We start from the raw sequence: 25,135 nt of genomic DNA on the forward strand, positions 1-25,135 counted from the left end.
CCCGCCGCCGCTCGCTGCCCGCGCTGCCGGCTCGCAGCGGCGCACGGACCCGTGCGCACACGCGCGGCTGCCGGCCGCTCGCCCGCGGGGGGGCCCCGCGGCAGGACGCGCGCGCACCGCGCCGGGGAGGGAAGCGCAGGGAAGGGGCGCCGAGAGCCCTGCGGGGCCGCCGCTTGAGTCCGAGCGCACGGGCAGCGCCGGCAGCTGCCCCGCGTCTTCCTCCGCTCCCCGCCGCCCAGAGCCCGCGGGCAGGCGTGCGCGCTTGGCTCCCGGGAGGCCAGTCCGTGCCCTTCGAGAAACACGGAGGCAAGACAAGCACAAGGCCTTTCCCACGGCACCGTGGGGCGGAGGCTCAGCCCGGAGGGACTGAGCCGCCTTCCCCGGCCGGAGAAGCCGGGCGAGAGCCTCCGCAGGGGCAGCACGCAGGTAAGAGCGCAGCACGGCACTACATCTACTCGTGGATCTCAGGCTGAGGACGGGGAGCGGAGGCGGGTCCCAGCAAGGCTCAGGCGTGGACGCGCCTGCCGGCCGGCCAGTCCGGTGGCTGAACGGGAGGAGGGGCTGTGCTCCGCGGGTTGGCTTCCCCCTCGCCAGCGGGCTGCGAGCTGCACAGCGGTTCCTTGGTCCTCAGCGCTGCTTTGCGGGCTGGGCAGGACGGGCCTCAGGAACTGGAATTCGCTCCTCCCCGAGCCGGTGGTCAGGCACACTTCGTAGCGGTAAGCCGGCGACAGAGTGCCCGTGCCGGCCACGTCCACGCCGTCGGCGGCGAAGTCGCCGTCAGCGTAGCAGCGGGCAGAGGGAGGCGACAGGCGTGCGCGGAGGCGAGCCTTGCAGAGCTTGGCTGCCGAAAAGGCGAGGACGGACAGGAGGAAGAGCGACGAGACCCAGCCCAGGGAGGCGATGAGGTGGGTGGTGAGCGGGTCCTCCTCGCCCGCCTGCGGTTGCTGCTGCTGCCTCGCCGCAGGAGCGTGGTTGAGCTGGAGGAAGGCGTCGGAGAAGCCGTCCACCAGGGCGATGCCGAGGGTGGCGGTGGCGGAGCGCGGCGGCTGCCCGCCGTCTCGCACCAGCACGACGAGCCTCTGCCGGGGCGCGTCGCCCTGCGCCACGGCCCGCGCCGTGCGCACCTCGCCGCTGTGCAGCCCCACGCGGAACAGCCCCGGCTCCGTCGCCTTGGCCAGCTCCTACGACGGCCACGCGATCTGCCCCGCGTCCGCGTCCACCGCCACCTCCTTGGCCACCAGCGCCCCGGGCTCCGCCGAGCGCGGCGCCAGCTCCACGCCCGCCCAGCCCGCGCCCGGCGCCGCCGCCGCCGGCGGGTACAGCACCTGCGGCGCGTTGTCATTCTCGTCCACGATCACGAGCCGCACCGACACGTTGCTGCTCAGCGCCGGCGCGCCGCCGTCCTCCGCCCGCACCCACAGCCACACCTCGCGCACCTCCTCGTAGTCGAAGGAGCGCAGCGCGTACAGCGCGCCCGTCTCCGCCTGCACCGACACGTAGGACGACAGCGGCGCGCCCCGCACCCCCCCCTCCGACAGCCGGTACCGCACGCGCGCGTTCTGCCCCCAGTCCGCGTCCGCCGCCCGCACCGTCAGCACCAGCGCGCCCGCCGCGTTGTTCTCGGGCAGCCGCGCGCTGTAGCGCGCCTCCGCGAACACCGGCGCGTTGTCGTTCACGTCCAGCACCCGCAGCGCCAGCACCGCGCTGCTCCACAGCGCCGGCGACCCGCCGTCCGCCGCCCGCACCGTCACGTTGTTCTCCGCCACCTCCTCCCGGTCCAGCTCCCTCGCCGTCACCACGCGGTAGTAGTCCTCGAAGGGCTTCTCCAGGCGGAACGGGAGGCGCTCGGCCATGCTGCACCGCACCTCGCCGTTCGCCCCCGAGTCCCGGTCCTGCACGTGCAGCAGGGCCACCACCGTCCCCGACGGGGCGTCCTCAGAGATCGCGCTCAGCGCCGACGACACTGTCAGTTCGGGCGCGTTGTCGTTCACGTCTGTCACGGCAATCGCGACTTTCGCCGTGTCGGAAAGTCCGCCGCCGTCTTGAGCCCCCATCTCCACTTCGTAGGATTCGCCTTCCTCGAAGTCCAGGCTCCGCACCAGACTGATCGCTCCCGTCTCGGCGTCCAGCTGGAAAATTTCCGACGACCGCTCTGAAATTTTATGGAAACTGTATTTCACGTGCCCGTTCAGCCCCTCGTCGGCGTCGGTGGCCGTGACGGTGTACTCCGCCTGGCTGAACACGGGCGCGTTGTCGCTCGCGTCCAGCACCGCCACGCGGGCCCGCACCGTGCCCGTCCGCGCCGGCTCTCCGCCGTCGCTCGCCCTCAGCACCAGCTCGTGAAACGCCGCCTCCTCCCGGTCCAGCGCCTTCGCCAGCACCAGCTCGGGACGCTGATCGCCGCCGGGGCCCGCCTGCACGGCCAGCGAGAAGTGCTCGTCGCCGCTCAGCTCGTAGCTCTGCAGCGAATTCCGTCCCACGTCCGGGTCGTGAGCCCTGGCCAGGGGAAACCGCCACCCTGGGGCTGTCGTCTCGCTGAGTCTCAGGTCTATTTCTGCCCCTCGCAAGCTGGGCGCGTTGCCGTTGATGTCCGTGATTTCCCCTTCGATTCCGTAAACCTGCATTTCCCCTTCCACTATGAGCTCACACCGCAGCACGCATTGCTGCACACTCTCGCAGAGCTGCTCTCTGTCTATCCTCTGCGCCGTCACTAAATGTCGCGTCTTCCCGTGCAGAGCGAAATACTGCGTCCTACCTCTGTCTATGATGCTGAGGTCGCGCCGGCGGAGCGCCGGCAGCTCCAGCCCCAGGTCCTTGGCCACGTCGCCCACCAACGAGCCCTTCGGCATCTCCTCGGGAACCGACTAGCGCAGCTGCCCCCACGCTGCCTCCCACGCCGCCACCAGCACGCACCACAGCAGGGCTCGCTCCCGCCGGCCCCGACGCCCGCCTCTCTCCGCCATTGCGAAGCCCGGCAGCAGCTGCCCGCTCGCCCCGCCGCCCACCGGAGACGGCCTGCGGGTCACCGCTGTCGCCGCGCTCCTCCCGCCGAGCCTTCCCCCGAGCAGCCCGGCCCGGCTCGGCTCGCTCCCACCGCGCTGCTTCGGGCTCGGACCTTGCAGCCCCGCGGCTCGCTCGCCGGCTCGCCGTTGCTCCGGCGGCCGCCGCCCGCCTTTCGGCCCATCGTGAGCCAACAGCGACCCTCGCAGCCGCAGGCAGCGACTGCAGCGCTCCGGCGCTGGGAAGCGGCCCTCCGCCTTGCCGGCTTCCCTCTCTCGCTCAGCGAACAGCGCCTGCTGCAGCCCCGCGCTTGCGATCAAGCCTGATAACCGTGCTTACAGATTCACGGGACATGCATGCATTCAGGGTAGTCTCTCCGACAAGTCCTGCCCACCGCATTGCTTCAGAGAATGACAGAATGATAGAGTGATAGAGTCACAGAATCATAGAATGGTTTGGGTTGGAGTGGACCTTTAAAGATCATCTAGTCCACCCGCCCTGTAATGAGCAGGGACATCTTCAACTAGATCAGGTGACTCAGAGCCCCGTCCAGCATGACCTTAAATGCTTCCAGGGATGAGGCATCCACAACCTCCCTGGGCAACCTGTCCCACTCTTCCACCACCCTCATCGTAAAAAATATCTTCCTTATATCTAGTCTGAACCGACCCTCTTTTAGTTTAAAACCATTACCCCTTGTCCTATCGGTACAGGCCCCATGAAAAAGTCTGTCTCCAACTTTCTTGTAAGCCCCCTTTAAGTATTGAAAGGCTGCAATAAGGTCTCCCCTGAGTCTTCTCTTCTCCAGGCTACATAACCCCAACTCTCTCAGCCTTTCCTCATAGGAGAGGTGTTCCATCCCTCTGAACATTTCTGTGGCCCTCCTCTGGACCCACGCCAACAGGTCCATGTCTGTCTTGTACGGAGGATGCCAGAGATGGATGCAGTGCTCCAGGTGGGGTCTCACCAGTGCAGAGTAGAGGGGCAGAATCACCTCCCTTGACCTGCTGGCCACACTGCTGGTGATGCAGCCTGGGATACGGTCGGCTTCCTGGGTTGCGAGTGCACATTGCTGGCTCATGTCCAGTTTTTCATCCACCAGTACCCCCAAGTCCTTCTCCGCAGGGCTGCTCTCAACCCCTTCATCCCCTAGCCTCTATTGATACTGGGGGTTGCCCCAACCCAGGGGCAGGACCTTGCACTTGGCCTTGTTGAACCTCATGAGGTTCACACGGGCCCTCATGAGGTTCTCGAGCTTGTCCAGGTCCCTCTGAATGGCATCCCGTCCCTCAGGCGTGTCAACCGCACCACTCATCTTGGTGTCATCTGCAAATGTGCTGAGGGTGCACTCGATCCCACCATCTATGCCGTTGATGCAGATATGAAACAGTACTGGGTCCCCATACGGACCTCTGAGGGACACCACTCGTCACTGATCTCCATCTGGACATTGAGCCATTGACCACTACTCTGTGGATGCGACCATCCAGACAATTCCTTATACACCAAATAGTCCATCCATCAAATCCGTCCGTCTCCCAATTTAGAGAGACGGATGTTGTGGGGGACCATGTCAAAGGCTTTACAGAAGTCCAGACAGATAACATTCCCTTGTCCACTGATGTAGTCACTCCAGCATAGAAGGCCACTAGGTTGGTCAGGCAAGACTTGCCCTTGGTGAAGGCATGCTGGCTGTCTCAAATCACCTCCCTGTCCTCCATGTGCCTTAGCATAGCTCCTAGGAGGATCTGTTCCATGACCTTCCAGGCACAGAGGTGAGGCTAACAAGTCAGTAGTTCCCAGGGTCCTCCTTTCTACCCTTTTTAAAAATGGGCGCAATGTTTCCCTTTTTCCAGTCACCGGGAACTTCACCTGACTGCCATGGCTTTTCAAATATCATGGAGCGTGGCTTGGCAACTGCATCAGCCAATTTCCTCAGGACTCTGGGATGCATCTCGTCGGGTCCCATGGACTTATGCATGTTCAGGTTCCTCAGGTGGTCTCAAACCTGAGCTTCTGTTACAGGGGGAGGGATTTTGCTCCCCCCGTCCCTGCCACGAGGTGCATCCACTTGAGAGGTGTGGGAAGAGAGATTGCCAGTGAAGATGGAGGCAAAAAAGTTGTCGAGTACCTCAGCCTTCTCATCTGTTGTTACCAGTTTGCCAGTCGTGTTCATCAGGGAGGGTACGCTTTCCTTGACCTTCCTTTTCTGGCTGACATACCTGTAGAAGCCCTTCTCATTATTCTTTGCGTTCCTTGCCAAGTTCAGCTCCAGCTGCCCCTTGGCCTGCCTGACCCCATCCCTACACAACCGGGCAACATCCCTATACTGTTCCCAGGATACCTGTCCCTGCTTCCACTGCCTGTGCATTTCCTTCTTGCCCCTTAGTTGGACCAGCAAGTCTTTACTCAGTCATGCCGGTTTCTTGCCTTCCTTTCCTGATTTCTTACACATGAGATTGATTGAGAGCTCTTGCGCTCTGTGGAAAGCATCCTTAAAGGTCTGCCAGCTCTGTTCTGCTCCTTTGTCCCTGAAGGCAGTTTCCCAGGGGGGCCCATTGACTAACTCCTTGAACAGCTGGAAGTTTGCTTTCCTAAAATGCAGGGACCTCACTTTACTCTTCGCCTGTCCTATATATCCCTCAGGAGTGCGAACTGCACCAGTGCATGATCACTGCAGCCCAGGCTGCCTCCAATCTTGACGTCTCTGACTAGCTCACTTGCGTTGGTGACCAACAGGTCCAGAAACGCATCCCCTCTGGTAGGGCTGTCTGTTACCTGGCCTAAGGAGTTATCCTTCCTAAACGGCGCCTCCGACGAGCCCCTCGGGAAAGCTCAGCGGTGTGTTTAGGCCCTCCAGCGCAAGAAACGGCCTCTCCCTCTCATAGGGTAAAATCCGTAATAAACCATCTAGTTATGAACTGCATCAGACACCCAGACCCTCGAGCTGGAACAACCCGACAGGCGGCAGTTTTACACCAGGAGGTGCCGGTTCCTTGTGATCTCAGTAAGAGAGACACGGCGACTCTCTAAGATGTCATTCACAACTCTGATTATTACAGCTCACGCTATTGGAAGAGATTAGCGTCGATAATCCTACGACCCTTTAGGTGCAGAGAGCCCTGAGCAGAGCAGCTTCGCGCAGGCCCCCAGCCACGCACAGCATGCCATGCAGACCCCGGTCATAGAAAAGACAGAGTGCCCCCGTTTCAGTCATTCAGGCCATTACAGGACTTCCCTGCAAGAAAGCAATTCTATTCATCATTCCTACTGTCAGAGTAAAAGAAGTTCGCATGCGGACTTCTTGCTCGCAGGTGGCTTTCTCACCAGTAGCAAGTGGGAGCTGCCTGCAGGTTCCTCGGTTACAATGAGCTGAGTTTATCCTTCCACGAAAGGATTTGTGGAGCACAACACAGCACAGGACAGCACAGGCCTGTGCCTTAAAGGAGGTTGTAAGGAGGCAGGTGTTGGTCTCTTCTCCCAAGTAACAAGCGATAGGACAAGAGGAAATGGCCTCAAGTTGCGCCGGGGAGGGGGGGGGTGTTAGATTGCATATTAGGAAAAATTTCTTCACCAAAAGGACTGTCAAGCACTGGCATAGCCTGCCCAGGGAAGTGGTTGAGTCACCATTCCTGGATGTGGCGCTCAGGAACATGGTTTAGTGGTGGACTTGGTAGTGTTAGGTTAACGGCTGGACTCGATGGTCTCAAGGATCTTGTCCAACCTAAATGATTCTACGATTCGACTTAGGTTGCCTGGATAGTGGATCATTCACTCGTCAATGTACAACGGTCTTTACTACACCAGCCTGTCCTCAGGACTTACCTTTTTAATCAGGGCCTTGCGGAAGGGGTGGCTGCAGTCCTCCGCATTTCCCAAGAGCAAAGCCTCTCCCTGGGAGCTGTTTTTGCTCACCAGATGCCCACCTCCTGGGGCTCCCCCACATACTTCCCCAAAGGAACCTGCATGCTGTCTTTGTGCCATCCATCCCCCAAAACCTTTAGAGTCAAAACACTTTGTGCTCAAACACCTCACGGTTGCCATCTGCAGCTGGAGCTGTCAGGAGAGTTGGAAAGGTCACTCCCCAGTCACCTCACTGCTCGGCAGAGGCCTTTGCACACCCAGGGCCCTTGTTAGGGTAGGGGCCAGTTTCTCCTCACCTGGATCTAACCGGGCCCTGTCGCAGCCAGACACTCAGTGCTCAGAAGACCCGCAGAGGCCTGCCAGCAAATCCCTGCTCCCCACAATTTTCCTGAATTCTCTATCAGCTGTGTCTCCAAACTGAGGAAATGTACCCGCCCAACTTTACCTCAGCCAAGGGACAAAATGAGAAAACAACTCCCAGCCTTTTGAAAAACTTTGACAGAGCTTTCCCAGAAAGAGCATCTCTACAAAGACTGTCTCCACACAAGGCATTAGTTGTTCGCTTTATTTCACTTTTACACACAAGGGTATCTCGGTTTACAACGGTACAGTTTATAACTGCAGCACAACACAGCGTGAGAGTTTCTGAATATTCCGTGCCACACTGCCATCATTCAAATAATCCGTTACTATACATGGGGTGACAGTCCTTCTTAAGAGGAATAGGTAAGACAATGCCCAAACACAGTTTGCAGAGTAGAAGGAGAAAGGGCAAAAAGGAGAATGCAAATGCTCTAACACAAACCCAGAAAATACTGTCGGGACAGCTTTCCACTCCCATCAAGAAGCCTCTGAATTTGGGAACAACAAGCATGAGACCAAACTCAATGGCCCTTTTCCAAGTTCATCTCGATTCTACCTTCAGACAAAGTCCTTTGAAGCGACTCATGGAGTTTCCTTACAATGCACCCAAGGACAACATGTGAACATGTTTTCACAACTCTGTACGGTTACAGCCTATCCCAACACCATTAGTGCTGCTATTAGAACATATTTCCAAGGCAATCCCAAGGAGACAGCCCACCCACCCCCCCTCTCATGGGCCAAAGGAAAATCTCATGCATTTTGCTGCTCTCCCTAGAGAAAATGAGACTGCTGTACTCAAAGGGTCAAAATGCCCTTCTTGCCTGCTGGGCTGGAATTGCGTGCATCACAACGGCTGGATGTGAGCAACTCCCTGCTTCACTGGGCAGCCTTTTGCACCATATGCAGACACACAATGGCTGTCTGGACAGACATAGTGACCAGAAGGAAAAACACACAGAGCCCACACATCTCAGACAGAGACATCCAGAACCCAGAGAAGAAAGAGCCCCGTGCTTGCACCACATTGTAACACAGTACTCACAACTTCCTTGCTTTCCTGACCCGGGAGGAGGGCTACGTGCATTTCAGCGAGCATGCGATTCGTCTGCCCGGCCTTGCCATTGCGTTACAGCACAGAATAAGAGGTCCACAGCCTTGCCTGACGGCAAGTGAGACAAGAACTTAGCTGGGGGCCCTGGAACTAACCCCACTCTCGAAGCATTTCAGAAATGGCTGTAACAGAGCTGAAACGTACTACTGCCTGACTGAGGGAGCCTTTAGGTTCTTTTGGGTTTTGGAGGGGGAGACACCTTTTCTTCTGACTTAGAATTTGAGGGAAATTGGTGACACCAATTGCAAATGCAGATTTACTCTGGAGGAACCATTGCCACATGTAGCCCAGATCCCTTCCTATCGCAAGGCATGAAGCCTCTGGCTCTGCTGACTCCATGCTAGTTAAAGGAAAGACTATTGAATTGTTCTGCAGAGAGCGTCCCTGGGTTGTCTGGTGCCATCTCCTCTGCCGTGATAGGGCCACGGGGGAAACCTTGTTCACTGTTGGTGTCCCCGCCCATGCCACGGTGCTGTGGTGGCAGGCTGGGGAGGATGGGCTTCAGGAACTTGAACTCGCTGTTGCCCGAGCCCGTCGTGAGGCTGATCTCATAGCAATAAGCATGGGGCAGAGTCCCCATAGCGGCCGCATCAGCCACGCTGCTCTGCAAGTTGCCGGCGCCGTAAAGCACATGCCCGCTTTTCAGCTCCTTTCTCTTGCACACCTTGCGAGCGATGAAGGCTGCAGTGGACATGAGGAAGAGGAGTGAGACGAAGACCAATGAAATTATTAAATAGGTTGTCAGGGAGCTGCCCTCATCCTCCGTGGCCAGGCTGCTGTGTGGTAGGCGCATGTCTGAGAAGTCATTGAGCAGGAGTGCGCTCAGTGCTGCAGTGGCCGACAGTGGTGGCCGCCCGTTGTCTCGCACCAAGACGACGAGCTTCTGCTTCACGGCATCTCTCTCCGTCGCCGGCCTCCTCAGCCGCACCTCCCCACTTTGGGCACCCACCACAAACAGCCCGGGGTCGGTGGCCCTCAGCAGGTGGTACGAGAGCCACGAGTTCTGCCCCGAGTCAGCATCAACAGCCACCACTTTGGTTACGAGGTACCCCGCCTCAGCCGACACAGGCACCAGCTCGCTGGACGGTGGGCTGCTGTCCTGCAAGGGGTGCAGCACCAGCGGCGCATTGTCATTCTCGTCCACCACAGCAAGGCGGACAGTGACGTTGGCACTAAGGGGTGGCGAACCCCCATCGGAGGCGCTCACCAAGACCTCGATCTGCCTCACCTGCTCGTAGTCCAGGGGCCGCAGCACAAACACGTGCCCGTTCTCAGAGTTCACGGAGATGCAGGAGCAGGGGGCCTGCTCTGTGCGTTGGGCCGGTGCCAGGGAATAGGTCACCTTGGCATTAGGTCCCACATCAGCATCTGTGGCACTGACGGCTCCAACGAGCACCGTGGGGACGTTGTTCTCACGCACAGACATGGTGTATGATGTCTGGTTGAAGACAGGTGCGTTGTCGTTGACATCGGAGATGTCCACCATGAAGGTCTGGGTGGTTGTGAGAGGCGGTGACCCTGCATCTGCTGCTGTGACAGTGAGGATGTACCGTGGCATCTCCTCCCGGTCCAGCGTGCTCACGGTCACCAGCTCGTAGTAATTCTTATAGGCTGGCCGCAGGGAGAACGATAGCTGGTCTTCAAGGGCACAGGAGATCTTCCCGTTGGCACCGGCATCCCGGTCCCTGACAGTAAAGAGGGCGACCACTGTCCCTGGTAATGTGTTCTCGGGGAGGGGGCTGCTGAAGGAACTGACCACCAGCTCCGGTGCATTGTCATTCACATCCACCACCTCCACCAACACCTTGCAGATTGCTGAGAGGCCCCCGCCGTCCGTGGCCCGCACGCTGAGCTCATGATTCTCTGCTGCTTCAAAGTCCAGAGACTCGGTGAGCTTAATTTCACCACTTGTGGGGTCAATTGTGAATGCTGAGTCTCTATGGCCCAATGCTTGGCTGAACTGATAGGAGATGTCCCCATTAGGTCCTGCATCCAGATCAGTTGCCACCACGCGGAGAACGACAGAGCCCTCCGGCGTGTTTTCCAAAACCTGCCCAACGTACAGCTTCTGTGCGAAGACGGGAGCGTTGTCATTTACATCTAGAACGACAATGCGGATTTGGGTGGTCCCACTCCTGGGCGGAGAGCCCCCGTCCATGGCGATGAGACTGAAACCCACCTCCGCCTGCTCCTCTCTGTCTAGAGGCTTTTCCAGGACCAGTTCAATATAATTGTCATCCTCACTCCGACTGCCAAAGGAGACACTAAAGTAGTCGTTCTCGGGAGCAATGCTGTAAGCCTGGATGCTGTTGCTGCCAACATCCAGGTCCTGAGCCCCCTCCAGTGGGAAACGCGAGCCCGGGTCGCTCCTTTCCAGGATCTTAAAAGTGACTCGTTCCTCCGGGAAAACGGGCGAATGGTCATTGATGTCCTCCACGGCCACCTCGACCCGAAAGAACTGCAGCGGGTTTGCCAGCAGGAGCTCGAAGGGGAGCGTGCAGGTAGCGGACTGCCCGCACAGCTCCTCCCGGTCCAGCCTCTCTGCCACTACGAGGCGGCCGGTGCCGCGGTCTAAGCGAAAGTGCTGCCGGCCGTCCTCGGAGGCCAGGCGGGCGCGGCGAGCCGACAGCTGCGCCGGGGCCAGCCCCGCGTCCTCCGCCACGTTGGCTAACACGGAGCCGCTCTCCGCCTCCTCGGCTACGGAGTAGCGGATGGGCTCGGAGCGAGCGTGCGGCAGGGAGAGGAAAGCAGAGAGACAAAGCACTTGCCTTGCGATCGCCATGTCGGGGCGGCGGGCAGCCTCCGTCTCGCGGATCGCCCGCGCAGTCCTCCGCCGAAAGCGGCGCCCGGCAGCAACGCGGCGGGGCGGCGGGCTGGCGACCTCCCTTCTCGCCGAGTCCGGCTGGCGGCCCGGAGCGCGGCCGCCGTGGCCCGGCAGCGGTTGGCACGGGGCACCGCTCGCCGCCGCCGCCGCTGCCCAGCTCGGCTGGGCTGGGCTGGGCTGGGCTGGGCTGGGCAGGGCCGGGCTGGGCTCGGCCGCCTCCCCTGTCGCAGCCGCTCGGCGCCGCCTTGGCCGGGAGCACCACCCTGCGGCCTGCCGCGGGACTGCGCCCGCCGCCGCTCGCTGCCCGCGCTGCCGGCTCGCAGCGGCGCACGGACCCGTGCGCACACGCGCGGCTGCCGGCCGCTCGCCCGCGGGGGGGCCCCGCGGCAGGACGCGCGCGCACCGCGCCGGGGAGGGAAGCGCAGGGAAGGGGCGCCGAGAGCCCTGCGGGGCCGCCGCTTGAGTCCGAGCGCACGGGCAGCGCCGGCAGCTGCCCCGCGTCTTCCTCCGCTCCCCGCCGCCCAGAGCCCGCGGGCAGGCGTGCGCGCTTGGCTCCCGGGAGGCCAGTCCGTGCCCTTCGAGAAACACGGAGGCAAGACAAGCACAAGGCCTTTCCCACGGCACCGTGGGGCGGAGGCTCAGCCCGGAGGGACTGAGCCGCCTTCCCCGGCCGGAGAAGCCGGGCGAGAGCCTCCGCAGGGGCAGCACGCAGGTAAGAGCGCAGCACGGCACTACATCTACTCGTGGATCTCAGGCTGAGGACGGGGAGCGGAGGCGGGTCCCAGCAAGGCTCAGGCGTGGACGCGCCTGCCGGCCGGCCAGTCCGGTGGCTGAACGGGAGGAGGGGCTGTGCTCCGCGGGTTGGCTTCCCCCTCGCCAGCGGGCTGCGAGCTGCACAGCGGTTCCTTGGTCCTCAGCGCTGCTTTGCGGGCTGGGCAGGACGGGCCTCAGGAACTGGAATTCGCTCCTCCCCGAGCCGGTGGTCAGGCACACTTCGTAGCGGTAAGCCGGCGACAGAGTGCCCGTGCCGGCCACGTCCACGCCGTCGGCGGCGAAGTCGCCGTCAGCGTAGCAGCGGGCAGAGGGAGGCGACAGGCGTGCGCGGAGGCGAGCCTTGCAGAGCTTGGCTGCCGAAAAGGCGAGGACGGACAGGAGGAAGAGCGACGAGACCCAGCCCAGGGAGGCGATGAGGTGGGTGGTGAGCGGGTCCTCCTCGCCCGCCTGCGGTTGCTGCTGCTGCCTCGCCGCAGGAGCGTGGTTGAGCTGGAGGAAGGCGTCGGAGAAGCCGTCCACCAGGGCGATGCCGAGGGTGGCGGTGGCGGAGCGCGGCGGCTGCCCGCCGTCTCGCACCAGCACGACGAGCCTCTGCCGGGGCGCGTCGCCCTGCGCCACGGCCCGCGCCGTGCGCACCTCGCCGCTGTGCAGCCCCACGCGGAACAGCCCCGGCTCCGTCGCCTTGGCCAGCTCCTACGACGGCCACGCGATCTGCCCCGCGTCCGCGTCCACCGCCACCTCCTTGGCCACCAGCGCCCCGGGCTCCGCCGAGCGCGGCGCCAGCTCCACGCCCGCCCAGCCCGCGCCCGGCGCCGCCGCCGCCGGCGGGTACAGCACCTGCGGCGCGTTGTCATTCTCGTCCACGATCACGAGCCGCACCGACACGTTGCTGCTCAGCGCCGGCGCGCCGCCGTCCTCCGCCCGCACCCACAGCCACACCTCGCGCACCTCCTCGTAGTCGAAGGAGCGCAGCGCGTACAGCGCGCCCGTCTCCGCCTGCACCGACACGTAGGACGACAGCGGCGCGCCCCGCACCCCCCCCTCCGACAGCCGGTACCGCACGCGCGCGTTCTGCCCCCAGTCCGCGTCCGCCGCCCGCACCGTCAGCACCAGCGCGCCCGCCGCGTTGTTCTCGGGCAGCCGCGCGCTGTAGCGCGCCTCCGCGAACACCGGCGCGTTGTCGTTCACGTCCAGCACCCGCAGCGCCAGCACCGCGCTGCTCCACAGCGCCGGCGACCCGCCGTCCGCCGCCCGCACCGTCACGTTGTTCTCCGCCACCTCCTCCCGGTCCAGCTCCCTCGCCGTCACCACGCGGTAGTAGTCCTCGAAGGGCTTCTCCAGGCGGAACGGGAGGCGCTCGGCCATGCTGCACCGCACCTCGCCGTTCGCCCCCGAGTCCCGGTCCTGCACGTGCAGCAGGGCCACCACCGTCCCCGACGGGGCGTCCTCAGAGATCGCGCTCAGCGCCGACGACACTGTCAGTTCGGGCGCGTTGTCGTTCACGTCTGTCACGGCAATCGCGACTTTCGCTGTGTCGGAAAGTCCGCCGCCGTCTTGAGCCCCCATCTCCACTTCGTAGGATTCGCCTTCCTCGAAGTCCAGGCTCCGCACCAGACTGATCGCTCCCGTCTCGGCGTCCAGCTGGAAAATTTCCGACGACCGCTCTGAAATTTTATGGAAACTGTATTTCACGTGCCCGTTCAGCCCCTCGTCGGCGTCGGTGGCCGTGACGGTGTACTCCGCCTGGCTGAACACGGGCGCGTTGTCGCTCGCGTCCAGCACCGCCACGCGGGCCCGCACCGTGCCCGTCCGCGCCGGCTCTCCGCCGTCGCTCGCCCTCAGCACCAGCTCGTGAAACGCCGCCTCCTCCCGGTCCAGCGCCTTCGCCAGCACCAGCTCGGGACGCTGATCGCCGCCGGGGCCCGCCTGCACGGCCAGCGAGAAGTGCTCGTCGCCGCTCAGCTCGTAGCTCTGCAGCGAATTCCGTCCCACGTCCGGGTCGTGAGCCCTGGCCAGGGGAAACCGCCACCCTGGGGCTGTCGTCTCTCTCAGTCTCAGGTCTATTTCTGCCCCTCGCAAGCTGGGCGCGTTGCCGTTGATGTCCGTGATTTCCCCTTCGATTCCGTAAACCTGCATTTCCCCTTCCACTATGAGCTCACACCGCAGCACCGCGGCCGCCAATGGCGTGATGCTGAAGGACTGCTCGCCCAGCACCTCGCAGCTCGTCCTGCCGTTGTCTCCCGAGTCCCGGTCCCGCACGTTGAAGAGGGCCATCACGGTGTTCGGCGGAGCGGCTTCCGGGAGGGTGCTGGTAAGGGAGGTGATTATCACCTCGGGGCGTTGTTGTTCATGTCCTCCACCTCCCCCTTACCTTGCAGTGCACGGACAGGCCCCCTCCGTCCGTGGCCTGTATGTCTACCTCGTAGGTCTTTGTTTCTTCATAATCCACCTGCTTTTTGAGTTGAATGTACCCTGCCTCTGGATTTATTTTAAACGTCTGGAGGTTTTCCTCTGAGTTTTGAACTATGGCTATTTCCCCATTCGGTCCTGAGTCTAAATCGCTAGCAGACACCACCACCACTAAGGTATCCTGGGAGCTATTTTCTAATACCCGGACTTTATACAGACTACGGGTAAATACCGGAATATTGTCATTTCTATCCAGGACTACCACGCGGATTAAGGCTGTACCAGAGTGTGGTGGAAACCCACCATCCACAGCCATGACAGTGAAAGCCACTTCTGCTTGCTGCTGCCGGTCCAGGGCTTGGTCCAACACCAGCTCGGCGTACCTCCTGCCATCACTCCGCCTCCGGGTGTAGATATGGAAATAGTCGTTCGAGCTGATACTGTAATGCTGAAGACTGTTGTTCCCCACATCTGAATCCTGCATGCTTTCCAACAGAAAACGAGCCTCCGGCATTGCAGTTTCTGGGATCTTTAAAACTGTCTCTTTATTTAAGAACACGGGAGCGTGATCATTTATATTGGTGAGGCTTACTTCAGCTCGGAAGGACTGCAGTGGGCTCTCCAGCAGCACCACGAAACGCACCAGACAGGGCTCGCTCTTCCCACACAGCTCCTCCCCGTCCATCTGCTCTCGCACCAGAAAGCCCCCGGTGTGTTGGTTCAGCCGTAAATACTGCTTTTCTTCTTCAGGAACGAGCCGAGCCTGTAGAGCCGATAATTCCTCACTAGCCAGTCACAAATTCTTAGCGATATTCGCCATAAAGGAGCCTCTTTCCGCCTCTTTGGGCACAGAGTACCGGGCGGTATCTGCTCTCATCCCCGACATGCAGAGGAGCAGGACCAGAGCCACTGCTCGCCCTGGGAGAGGTTCCTCGCTCTTCCTCAGCTCCATTCCCTCCCAGCGAAGCGATCCCTGTGAGCTGGATGGAGCTGCCGATCCAGCCTGCCGACCCCCAAGCAGAGCAGCCCGGGATGGTGCAGCCCCGCGAACGGCCCCGCCCGGCCGAGCCCCGGGGGCAGTGGATTTGGGAGCTGCGCGGAGCCTCTGCGCCTCTACGGTCAGCAGGCGGCCGACCTGCAGAACGACGCAGAGATTTCCCAGCGCAAAGACTGCAGAACCGCTGTCTTTCTCTGTTCCGAGGTCAGGGCATACAGATTTAACTGCCCATACAACCCTGTTCAAAGTATGGCCACCACCTGGATGACCAATGCCTTTTATTTGAAAACGAGATTTATTTAAAGATGTTTTTTCTAATGTCCCTCCCTACAACGGTTTGAACTGTTTATGCACAGTGAAGAAATTCCTTTTAGGCTGCTTAGATAAAAAAGCTGTGTATTGTTACAGATGTCCAGCATCCAGAGTGAACTGGTCCACGAACCATGGCAGCGATCGCCATGCAGTTCCCCATAGTAATTCTCGGGTGGGTTTCTGGAATGAACCGAGATTGTTCCCCTGATTCACGACCTCTCAGCCTCTCAGGCTGGGAGCCCTTGCGAAGGGGCTGGGAGCAGCATCTCTCAGACCTCAGCTTGGCTCAGAGAAGCCCCCTCCACCTTGCTCTGGCTTCTGAGGACGGCCTACTTCCAGGTCGCTCTGATTTTCACTGTATAAAATCCACTTCAAAGGCATGGCTTTATTCCCAAAATGCTGCTCTTGGGGTGGCTATGACAGTGACAATTGTCGGCGATGACTGTGACAAGTGATCTTCGAGACAGCACACTCAACTGAGGGAGTTCCAAGTAGGTTTTATTGTTTTCTGTCATTAGGCATTTGACGCTTAAAAATTTGTGAGCGACAGCAAATACCACATTACTTTACAAATCAATACTGATTAATGAAAGGAAAAGGGAACAGAAATCTTCTTGATGCTTCCTATATTCTACGATGCCTTAAGTTTATTGTAAACGTTTTAGCCTACTTTGCTGTAAAACCACAGACAGTACTTTTAATTCTCTACTACCTTATACTCAAAAATCCTGAAATGTTCATTTCAACTTTACGTTATGAAAAAAAAAAGAATACATTGCTCAAAGCCCACTCTTTACAGTATGAAGAATCTGTAAACTCCTGGTCAAATATGCAAAGTGTACCAATGTCAGCCATTTCTAATGTAATCAGCTTCTGCTTGTTATTAAGGAATTTCTTTGCAAGTACCACTTAATTTTGCTTAGTATCTGTTTGGCCTGGTATTGAACAGACAGCAGAAAATTAAGACATTATTACAGAGCCCTCTCCATATGAAAAAACCACAGAAAAGGTGATGTATGAAAAAGTTATCTTGAAGATCTGCTTCCAGTTTTCAGGATTTCCCTTTAACATTTAGAAGCAGTAGCACTCTCACAATCACACATCAAGTCTCAGTGTAATCAACATGCAACACAGTCTTCCTCCTCCATCCATTTCACAATTACAAAATACCTACATTAATAGAGTACTGCTCAAGAGGAGAGTGTTTTTGCTCTCTCATAAGCCTTGTACCTCTCTGGTACTTTTTTGGTGGGTGTTTGGTGTCTTCGTTCTCTTTTCCCTGTGAAGACATTAGCCAGTGGGGGAGACATGCTTGTCTTTCTCCTCACTTACTGATGGGTGAGCCAAGGGTTTTGATCAGAATTGACATTTAGCTCCATCCCCCTGTTTGCAGTGCAAGCTGCTTCCACAGGTCTGGGCCCCATGTCTTTGGAGAGGGGAGCTCTGCCCTGTAAAGAACAAAGAGTGGAGGTTGTCATTTGGGTGTCGAAGGTAAGAAGGCATCAGCGAGACACTTAGAGGGCATGTCTTACACCACTGCATGGGTGACACCACTCTTCTCTACCCAGAGCCAAAGAGGAGATTGGACTTGGTGGTGGGTCTCTGACCTGAACGGGGAAAATCTAAAGCCAGAAAGCATCCCCCACTCTGGACATCACAAAGGCACTACTGCAAACCTTTTATGAGTCTGAGGGAGTAATTTAAGATGGTAAGAGCCCAAAATAAAACCACTTTCTCACAAACGGTAAATGTGGTTTAATGTTGACTTATCAAGATGGGTCCTTGTCTCCCCTGAGGCTACTGCAACTGCAGTTCTGAGAACCTGCAGTAAAGTCCAAGTCATCAGTCATTATGAAATACGAAAATGTTGTGGCATGACCATAACATGGTGTTTGTGCATCTTCAGCCTCATGTATGTTCATTGTCCAGACTCTTGTGAAGTACTAGATGGATCCCCGGAAACTACTAACCCCATGAGGAGAGAAGGAGCTGTTTCAACGACCACTTCTTGTTTCCCCCGGCTCTTTGAACAGCCAAAGGGTTCAAGGGCGTCTCAAACATGGCTCATTTTAAGTTCACAGAAGCACTGGGAAGAGAGGTGCTGGTACTGTCTGCGATCACTCGGCTGTGTCAGGAAGGAACTGGAGGGTGCGTTGTAAAGCCCCGGTATCAACATTTTTCTGGCCAATACTGTTCATCCAAGCCACAAAAATACAAGGGAATTTAATGGCAGAGGTCCCCACCTCCGTGGCCTCCAGCAGCTTGTAAGACAGCTTGAGTTCAGCACTGCCACCACCCTGGTGAACGGCACTTGGCAGCACCGAGCACCAGCTCCTAACAGCAGTGCAGGGGACACGGTCAGTGATGTGACACCCCTTTGCACCATTGTCCCCGCAGTCCTGGTTAATGCTGGACAGGACCACTACATTCCCAGTGCTGCTGCCTCCAGCAGGACGTGTCCCTAGCAGTGGTGTCATTCCTGCTCTGGGTCCTTACGGGCTCCACCCAGTGCATGGACAGGACCCACTGCGTGGACAGGACCCACACATCTGTACCCATACTTCTCATCTTCTCATGGTACAGCTGCCCCCCTTTGTGGTGACACCAAAGACTTGATCTAACGCGAATACTCAGGGCATAGCGCTGGATGCAGAGAGGCGTGGTTAGTCAGCACTTGTGGAGCATCTGAACCATGCTGGATCCTCATGGGAGGCGCCGCCAGCAGCTCTGAGACCCTCTCTACCCTCTCCTCCCACCCCAGTGGCTCCTCCACCACCAGCTCTGCAACATCGATAGTCCTTACTGCCAGGGGTGAGCACACCTCCACACTGCTCCCTCCCCGCTCCCCCTATTGCCTCAGCCCGGCCAGGTCTCTCACCTGTGCAGCCCAGTTGCCTCCTTCCCCAAGACTGGCCGCCTCTTGCAAGCACACCGAGCTCCACTGTTCGCCTGGGCCAGGAGGCAGCCCGGCGGGGAAGCAGGGGAAGACAGGCCTGAGGAAGCAAAATTCGCTGTTGACGGTCCCGGAGGCGAAGCAGACGTCATGCACGTAGCTGCGGGGCAGGGAGCCCGCGTTGCTCTCCATGGCAGCCTTCAGGAACGTGGGCAAGGTCTCCGCCTCGCTCCACCTGGTCCGCTGCATCTTCACCACCACGGCAGCCACCACGGTGGCCAGGAACAGCGCTGACATGCAGGCCAGGCAGACGATGAGGTACAGGGTCAGCGGCCTGTCGGGCTCAATGGTAGGTGACTCCTTGCTCACCTGCAAATGGGCGTCAGAGAAGCCGTCCACCAGGACGATGCTGAGGGTGGCGGTGGCAGAGCGCGGCGGCTGCCTGCCGTCTCGCACCAGCACGATGAGCCTCTGCCGGGGTGCATCGTGCTCCACCACGGCCCACGCCCTGCGCACCTCGCCGCTGTGCAGCCCCACGCGGAACAGCCCCGGCTCCGTCGACTTGGCCAGCTCGTACGACAGCCACGCGTTCTGCCCCGTGTCTGCATCCACTGCCACCACCTTGGCCACCAGGTAGCCCGCCCACGCCCAGCACGGCACCAGCTCGCCCGCTGCCGCGCTGCTGTCTGGGGGCGGGTGCAGCACAAGGGGCACGTTGTCGTTCTCGTCCCACACCACCATGCGCAGCACTGCCTGGGCACTGAGAGGCGGCGAGCTGCCGTCAGTAGCGCGCACTGCCACCTCGAAGGCGCGCACCTCCTCGTAGTCCAGCGGGCGGAGGATGTAAATGTCCCCATTTTCAGTGTTGACCAACACGTCGGGCTGCTTCTTGCCCTCCTGCTGCACCAGCGCGTAGTTTACGTGGGCGTTTTTTCCCACGTCGGCGTCCGTGGCGTTCACGCTGCCGAGCCACAGCATGGGGCTGTTGTTCTCTGTGACTGACATGGTGTAAATCTCCTGGGTGAACTCTGGGGGATTGTCGTTCACGTCTGATATCTGCACAAAAATGCTTTCCCGAGAGCTCAGCCGCATCGTGCCCCAGTCCGTGGCTGTGATGGTGATGTTATACTCCGCCGTCCTCTCCCTGTCCAGCGCCGCGTTTGTTCTCAGTTCGTAGTAATTATCAAAAGTGGGAGTGAGACTGAAGGGCAAATCCCCATCGATGGCGCACTCCGTCCTGCCATTGTCCCCAGAGTCCCGGTCCCGCACACTGAACAGGGCCACCACGGTCCGGGGCGGGGCGTCCTTGGGAATGCAGGCGATGAAGGAGGTGAGCGCTATCTTCGGGGCATTGTCATTCACGTCCAGAATCTCCACCTGCACTTTGCAATGCGCAGACAGCCCCCCGCCGTCAGTGGCTCTCACCACCATCTCGTGATTTTCCACTTCCTTGAAGTCCAGGTTGCCCGCGACCCGTATCTCCCCAGTGGCAGAGTTCAGCTTGAAGAGCTGCTGTGATCGCTTCGATGTCTGGGTGAAGGTGTACCGCACTTTCCTGTTGGACACTTCGTTGGGATCCGCAGCCGTGACTCTGGCCACCAGGTGCTCCAGGGGGCTGTTCTCGGCCAGGCACACCTTGTAGACCTCCTGACCGAAGACTGGAATGTTGTCATTGGCATCCAGCACCACGATCCGGACCTGAGCCGTGCCCGACCTGGATGGTGAGCCCCCGTCGGTGGCGGTGAGAAGTAAATTCAGCTCTCGCTGCTCTTCGCAGTCCAGCTGCCACTCTAGGACGAGCTCCGCGTATTTTGCTCCACCTTTCACTGTTCCGAGAGCGAGGGAGAAATGTGAATTGGACCTGAGGCTGTAGTTCAGCAAGCCGTTGCTGCCTACGTCCTTGTCCTGGGCGCTTTCCAGAGAGAAATGGGACCCGGGAGATGCTGTTTCCAGAATCTCTAAAACCATGTCCTTCTCCGGGAACACGGGGGAGTTGTCGTTCACGTCACGAACCTCCACCTCCCCTTGGATCAGCTGCAACGGATTTTCAAAGAATATGTTAAAGAAGAGCATGCAGGTATCACTCTGCGGACAGATCTCCTCTCGGTCCAGCAATTCCTTTGCTGTCAGGACTCTGGTGTTTTGATTGAGGCGGAAAAGCTGCTCATTCCCTTCGCACACAACACGGGCCTTGCGAGCTGTGAGCTGGCTTGGAGAAACCCCCAGGTCTTTTGCAATACTGGCGACAAAGGACTCCCTCTCCATTTCCTCCGCCAGAGAATAGTGAAGGGTTTCAGCCCCGCTCTGGCACACGCAAATGCACAGAATGAACAAGATCACTTGACTCTGGCTGCCTCCGCTCCGTCTCCCACACCGCCATTACTCTCCAGAAAAGCCATCCACCGTCCTCCGTGGTTCCCAGCATTTTTAAGCAGCGTCCGAGGCAGAGCGGTGTTTTTCAGGAATCCCGGGGTAAGGGGCTCTGAAACCCCACAAGCACCCCGACTCCGTGTCCCGCCGCCCTTTCCGAGCAGCTCACACGGGTTTTTTTTCTCCTTGTGCCTGCGAACCCGGTGCGGGCAGAGGAACCTGCCGGTCCGTGGCCAACACCCCCACCCAGCGTCGCAAGGGGGAATAGTTCCTCTGCCTTCTCATTCAGGACAGAGATGCTGATTCGGAGTTTGCTGCTTGAATCTGCACTCTCCGTGCCAAACTGAAGCCAAAAAGCACAGTGTAAATGCTCTTCTCGCTTGGAAGCAGGCTCCCTCCCCGCATACAGAGCGCTGCTCTGGGTATCACCTCCCAGCTCGCAACCGTGAACTCTTCCTACACAGCTCTTGCTTTTCCTCTGTGTTGTGCAGGCATTGCAAGATCTGCCACTCCCATAGGATGCATTGCGGGATTTTCCTTTTCTTCTCCACTTGTTAATCAGCACAGGACAGTTAACAAGTAGTAACTCTTCAAAGCACCGCTATTGAATATGAGAGCTGGTGCCAGGGAAAGGTCTCGAAAGCAAATGTTTCATCATCACTCTAGCTCACCATCACACTAGAATGATAATGATAATGCTATTCTAGGACACATCATCCTAATGCTGTTTTCTTCACATTGTGTACCACGCCTCACCCAAAGGACACACAACTTTTTTTCTCCTTAATTGACAGGACTATCCTCCCCTGCCGCCTGCTGACCCGTGCACCCATGATAAAGTGTGTCACTGTATAACACATTCGTGAAAAATGTCCCCAGCCGTACACAAACATCGAAATGCTGCAACCTGTTTTAATGTTTTGGAGGGATACACTCCTTTCTCCTCTAATGTTACCACACAGGCTTAGAAATACTTTAGAGGTCTCTGTACTCAGAGGTCAAACCTGAACTACTGTACCTGTGTCAGCCAACAGCTATTTAATAAAAAAGGCAAGGAAACAAACAGGAGAGCTCATCAATTAAACCCCCAGATACACAAACGCTAACGAGCAGGAGGTAACGGAGAAAATAGCAAATACCAGGGATCTAACGACACTGATCGATGTGTCATTAAATGAACCATCCAAGTGTAAACTCCAAGAGGTTCAACCAGAAACTTTGTAAACGATAAGGGAAAAAAAATTATCATGGATTATCAGAAAGGTTCTCATAGGAAAGAGCAAACTGATTACGAGATGTTGGGGGGGGAGGGTGGTCTAGGAATATGCAAAGCTTCTTATGGAATGATTAAAGGCAGGATCAAACTCGGTAAAAGGAAGAGGTCAAGAGTGGACCTGGGAGGAATAACCGTGGGGAAACGGAGGTGGGAGGGGAGAGAGAGGGGTCCTGATCACGGGCTGATAGTGCGAGGCAGGATCCGTGCCGGAGATGGGATAAAAACCCCAGGGTCAGGCACTCATCGCCGGCCCTGAGGATCGACTTATACAGCAACTGCTCCTGCGGACCCAGCGGCGAGCTCCGGGAAACGCACACGCAATGTACTGGAGATGCACGCAGCTGTCTCCAAGACCAGTCTTCCTCTTCCAGCTGGGAATTCAGATCCGCCGAGTGAAATCTCAGAGGCCCCATGCCGGGTTTTGTTGCCCCCCCTGGATAAAGGCTTCTTCCCCATCCCTGGAGCCACTGCCCATCCACCTCCAGCACACCCTGCGGATAGCATGGCTTAGGAGGAGCAGTTGCCTGCAGATCAAAGCACAGATGCTTCCCCGAGTCACTGTGGTTTTTCATGCCCGAGTGCAAAGAGGGACCAACGTTCCCGTCCTCTCGTTCCCAGCCAGCTCCCAGGACGGATTTCTTCTCTCGCCTCTAGCATTCAGACAGCGCTTGAATTCCCAGCTCTCCCGCGGAACTGCTGTCCTGAGCTCTCCGCTGGATGCAAACGTGAGGAAAGCCGGAAGAATCATTCCCCACCTTCTGGCTCTCCGTTATGCTGTAAATACCACTGGTATATTTCCTGTTTGTGGTTCGTCTTCCGAGATATAAACCGGCCTCCTCTCTCTGTCTGCACTTAGTCCAGTGAATGCTTTCCCCATCACTCTGTTAGATGTAAACATTTCTTTCTCGCGGTATTAAGTCGGTGCTTACCAACCAACGGGCTCTGCCTGACTCACCCCAGACCTGCGGCGAAATCCTCCCAGATCTCCTAGGGATGGAGTGTGGCATCAGCGGGCTGGGGACAGCCTGGGAGATCGTCTCCCTTCTTCACATCCCCAATTCTGCCTTGTGCTCTTGACGTTTCCAGACAGTTCTCGGTGCAGCAATTCCCGGTACATCCCTTGGAAAGGCTTTGAACTAGGACATTTCGGTTGGGCTTTCAGCTAATGTCAGCTATGCAGCATCTGACTGGTGCTCACTGGTCTCCCCTTGGTTGGGAGCTCCCCGCCCAGCAGCAGCAATACACGCACAGCGCTGGCCAACAGCGGCACTGGGCGTCCAACGCAGGAACTGCACATGGGCGTCTACCCCCAAGTCTCATTACGCATCTCCTCCGTTAGGTTCTGGCTATTGCTAGGGCAAATTATGAAACACATTTCCCACCTGAAGTCTTTGGCAAATAAACGTACTTTCTTAGTACTCATTGAGACTAATAATCTTGGCACTAATAATCCAGGCAAGTATGAAACGTCTAGAAGGTGTCCTATACAAACCTTCTGTCAAATGTGCTTAACAAAGATGAGTGCTATGGGCAAATGTAGCAACCATTGCTCATGTGTTGTGCACTACATCTTCCAGAAGTCAGAGAGACAATCGAGGCGTTTTCAAGCACAGGCTGGTTGTGGAAGGATCAGAGTTTTGGATATTTTCTATTTCACAAGGAGACCTCTGACTGTTGTATGTCCTCTCCTAGAGTAATCTGAAGTTAAGAACCAATTCAGTATTAATAGTAGCACGAACCTCCACCTCCCCTCGGATCAGCTGCAATGGATTTTCAAAGAATATCTTAAAGAAGAGAGTGCAGGTATCGCTCTGCAGACAGATCTCAGATCTCCTCTTGGTCCAGAGACTCCTTTACTGTCAGGACTCTGGTGTTTTGTTTGAGGCAGAAATGCTGCTTGTTCCTCTCAGACACAATGTGGGCCACATTTCCTGCTAGGTAGCAGTATTTCCTTTCTACTAACATCGGTTTGTGAGGTTATCTGCTCTAAAATCTCCCCTGCATACCTTCCAACTTCAAAGAATAAGGGGAAATTGTCTGAGTTCATATACCTTCTTAAAGACATTCTGCACTCTCCAGTCTCCACAGATAATGCTGGACTGAAGGCACCTGCCAGATGTCTACCCAGACCTTTGCCATCCTACATCTTTTGAAGGCAAGGAATTCTTGCTCTCTTCTCTCTAGTCATGACATCTCAGTACTTCTTGTTTGAAAAGAAACCCTTCAGAGCTTCAACACTTTGCTACTATGAATACCTTTTGAAGCCAAGTAATTATTCTCTTCTTTGTAAACTTTGTGCTTAGTGGGATCCGATTTTTCCATCCTTAACCTCACTCTTAGGTCAAATATGCAGCAATTTTCTTCATAAATCCCTAGAACCATGTGTTTTCTTGCATCCTGAGGTCTGAAATGGCCCACAATATTTTAATTTCTAGCTCTAAGTTGATCTATTTTGTGGGGGAAAATGTCATCTACTGAGACTTTTTTTCATGTTCTTGTGTCCAATTTCCATATGACTCCTTCCACGGTTTCCTGCAGTGGCCGTTTCAGTTGACCAGAAGGAGACAGATACAAATGGAAAGTCACACGATGAACAATCAAGCAGCACAAGGTTGTCAGGCAATTCAAGTCCACTGTGTGAATAATCTTGGCATTCCGTGTGCTTTTCATGAAGCAACAGAGAATAAGATTATTTTCTCAGTGACATTTGGATAGCCTTGAAAAAGAGGCTTCAGGGACAGAAGTGCCACACAGGCATTTCATGAACAAGGGCAAGAAAAGCCCAGCTTGTGAAGAAATGTTTCTACAATTGGCTACTTGAAAATAGTAGCTAGAAGGGATTGCAGGAAAACAGTCAAATGATATAATAAGAAAGTGAGAAATAGACAGACTGTATGCTGTTCTGGGTATAGAAATAGCACATTTTCTCTTTAATGGAC

The 25,135-nt window shown here is 57.5% G+C and overlaps 2 protein-coding genes and 1 pseudogene across 2 annotated transcripts; all 3 read right to left on the reverse strand.

Annotated features, from left to right (window-relative positions):
- Positions 1–23: 23 nt before the first annotated feature.
- Positions 24–3,203, reverse strand: LOC142413733 (protocadherin gamma-A9-like). The gene is given in 1 exon segment (XM_075510163.1): positions 24–3,203. A coding segment is annotated over 1 exon segment (2,385 nt). The 5' UTR covers positions 2,850–3,203; the 3' UTR covers positions 24–464.
- Positions 3,204–7,402: 4,199 nt separating this feature from the next.
- Positions 7,403–11,331, reverse strand: LOC142413729 (protocadherin beta-4-like). The gene has a single exon (XM_075510158.1). It carries the CDS (start codon positions 11,121–11,123, stop codon positions 8,682–8,684), a length of 2,442 nt encoding a protein of 813 aa, XP_075366273.1. The 5' UTR covers positions 11,124–11,331; the 3' UTR covers positions 7,403–8,681.
- Positions 11,332–11,474: 143 nt separating this feature from the next.
- LOC142414123 (protocadherin beta-3-like) lies at positions 11,475–24,161 on the reverse strand (annotated as a pseudogene).
- Positions 24,162–25,135: the final 974 nt, after the last annotated feature.

Source organism: Mycteria americana, chromosome 8, assembly GCF_035582795.1.
Source record: "Mycteria americana isolate JAX WOST 10 ecotype Jacksonville Zoo and Gardens chromosome 8, USCA_MyAme_1.0, whole genome shotgun sequence".
NCBI lineage: Eukaryota > Metazoa > Chordata > Aves > Ciconiiformes > Ciconiidae > Mycteria > Mycteria americana.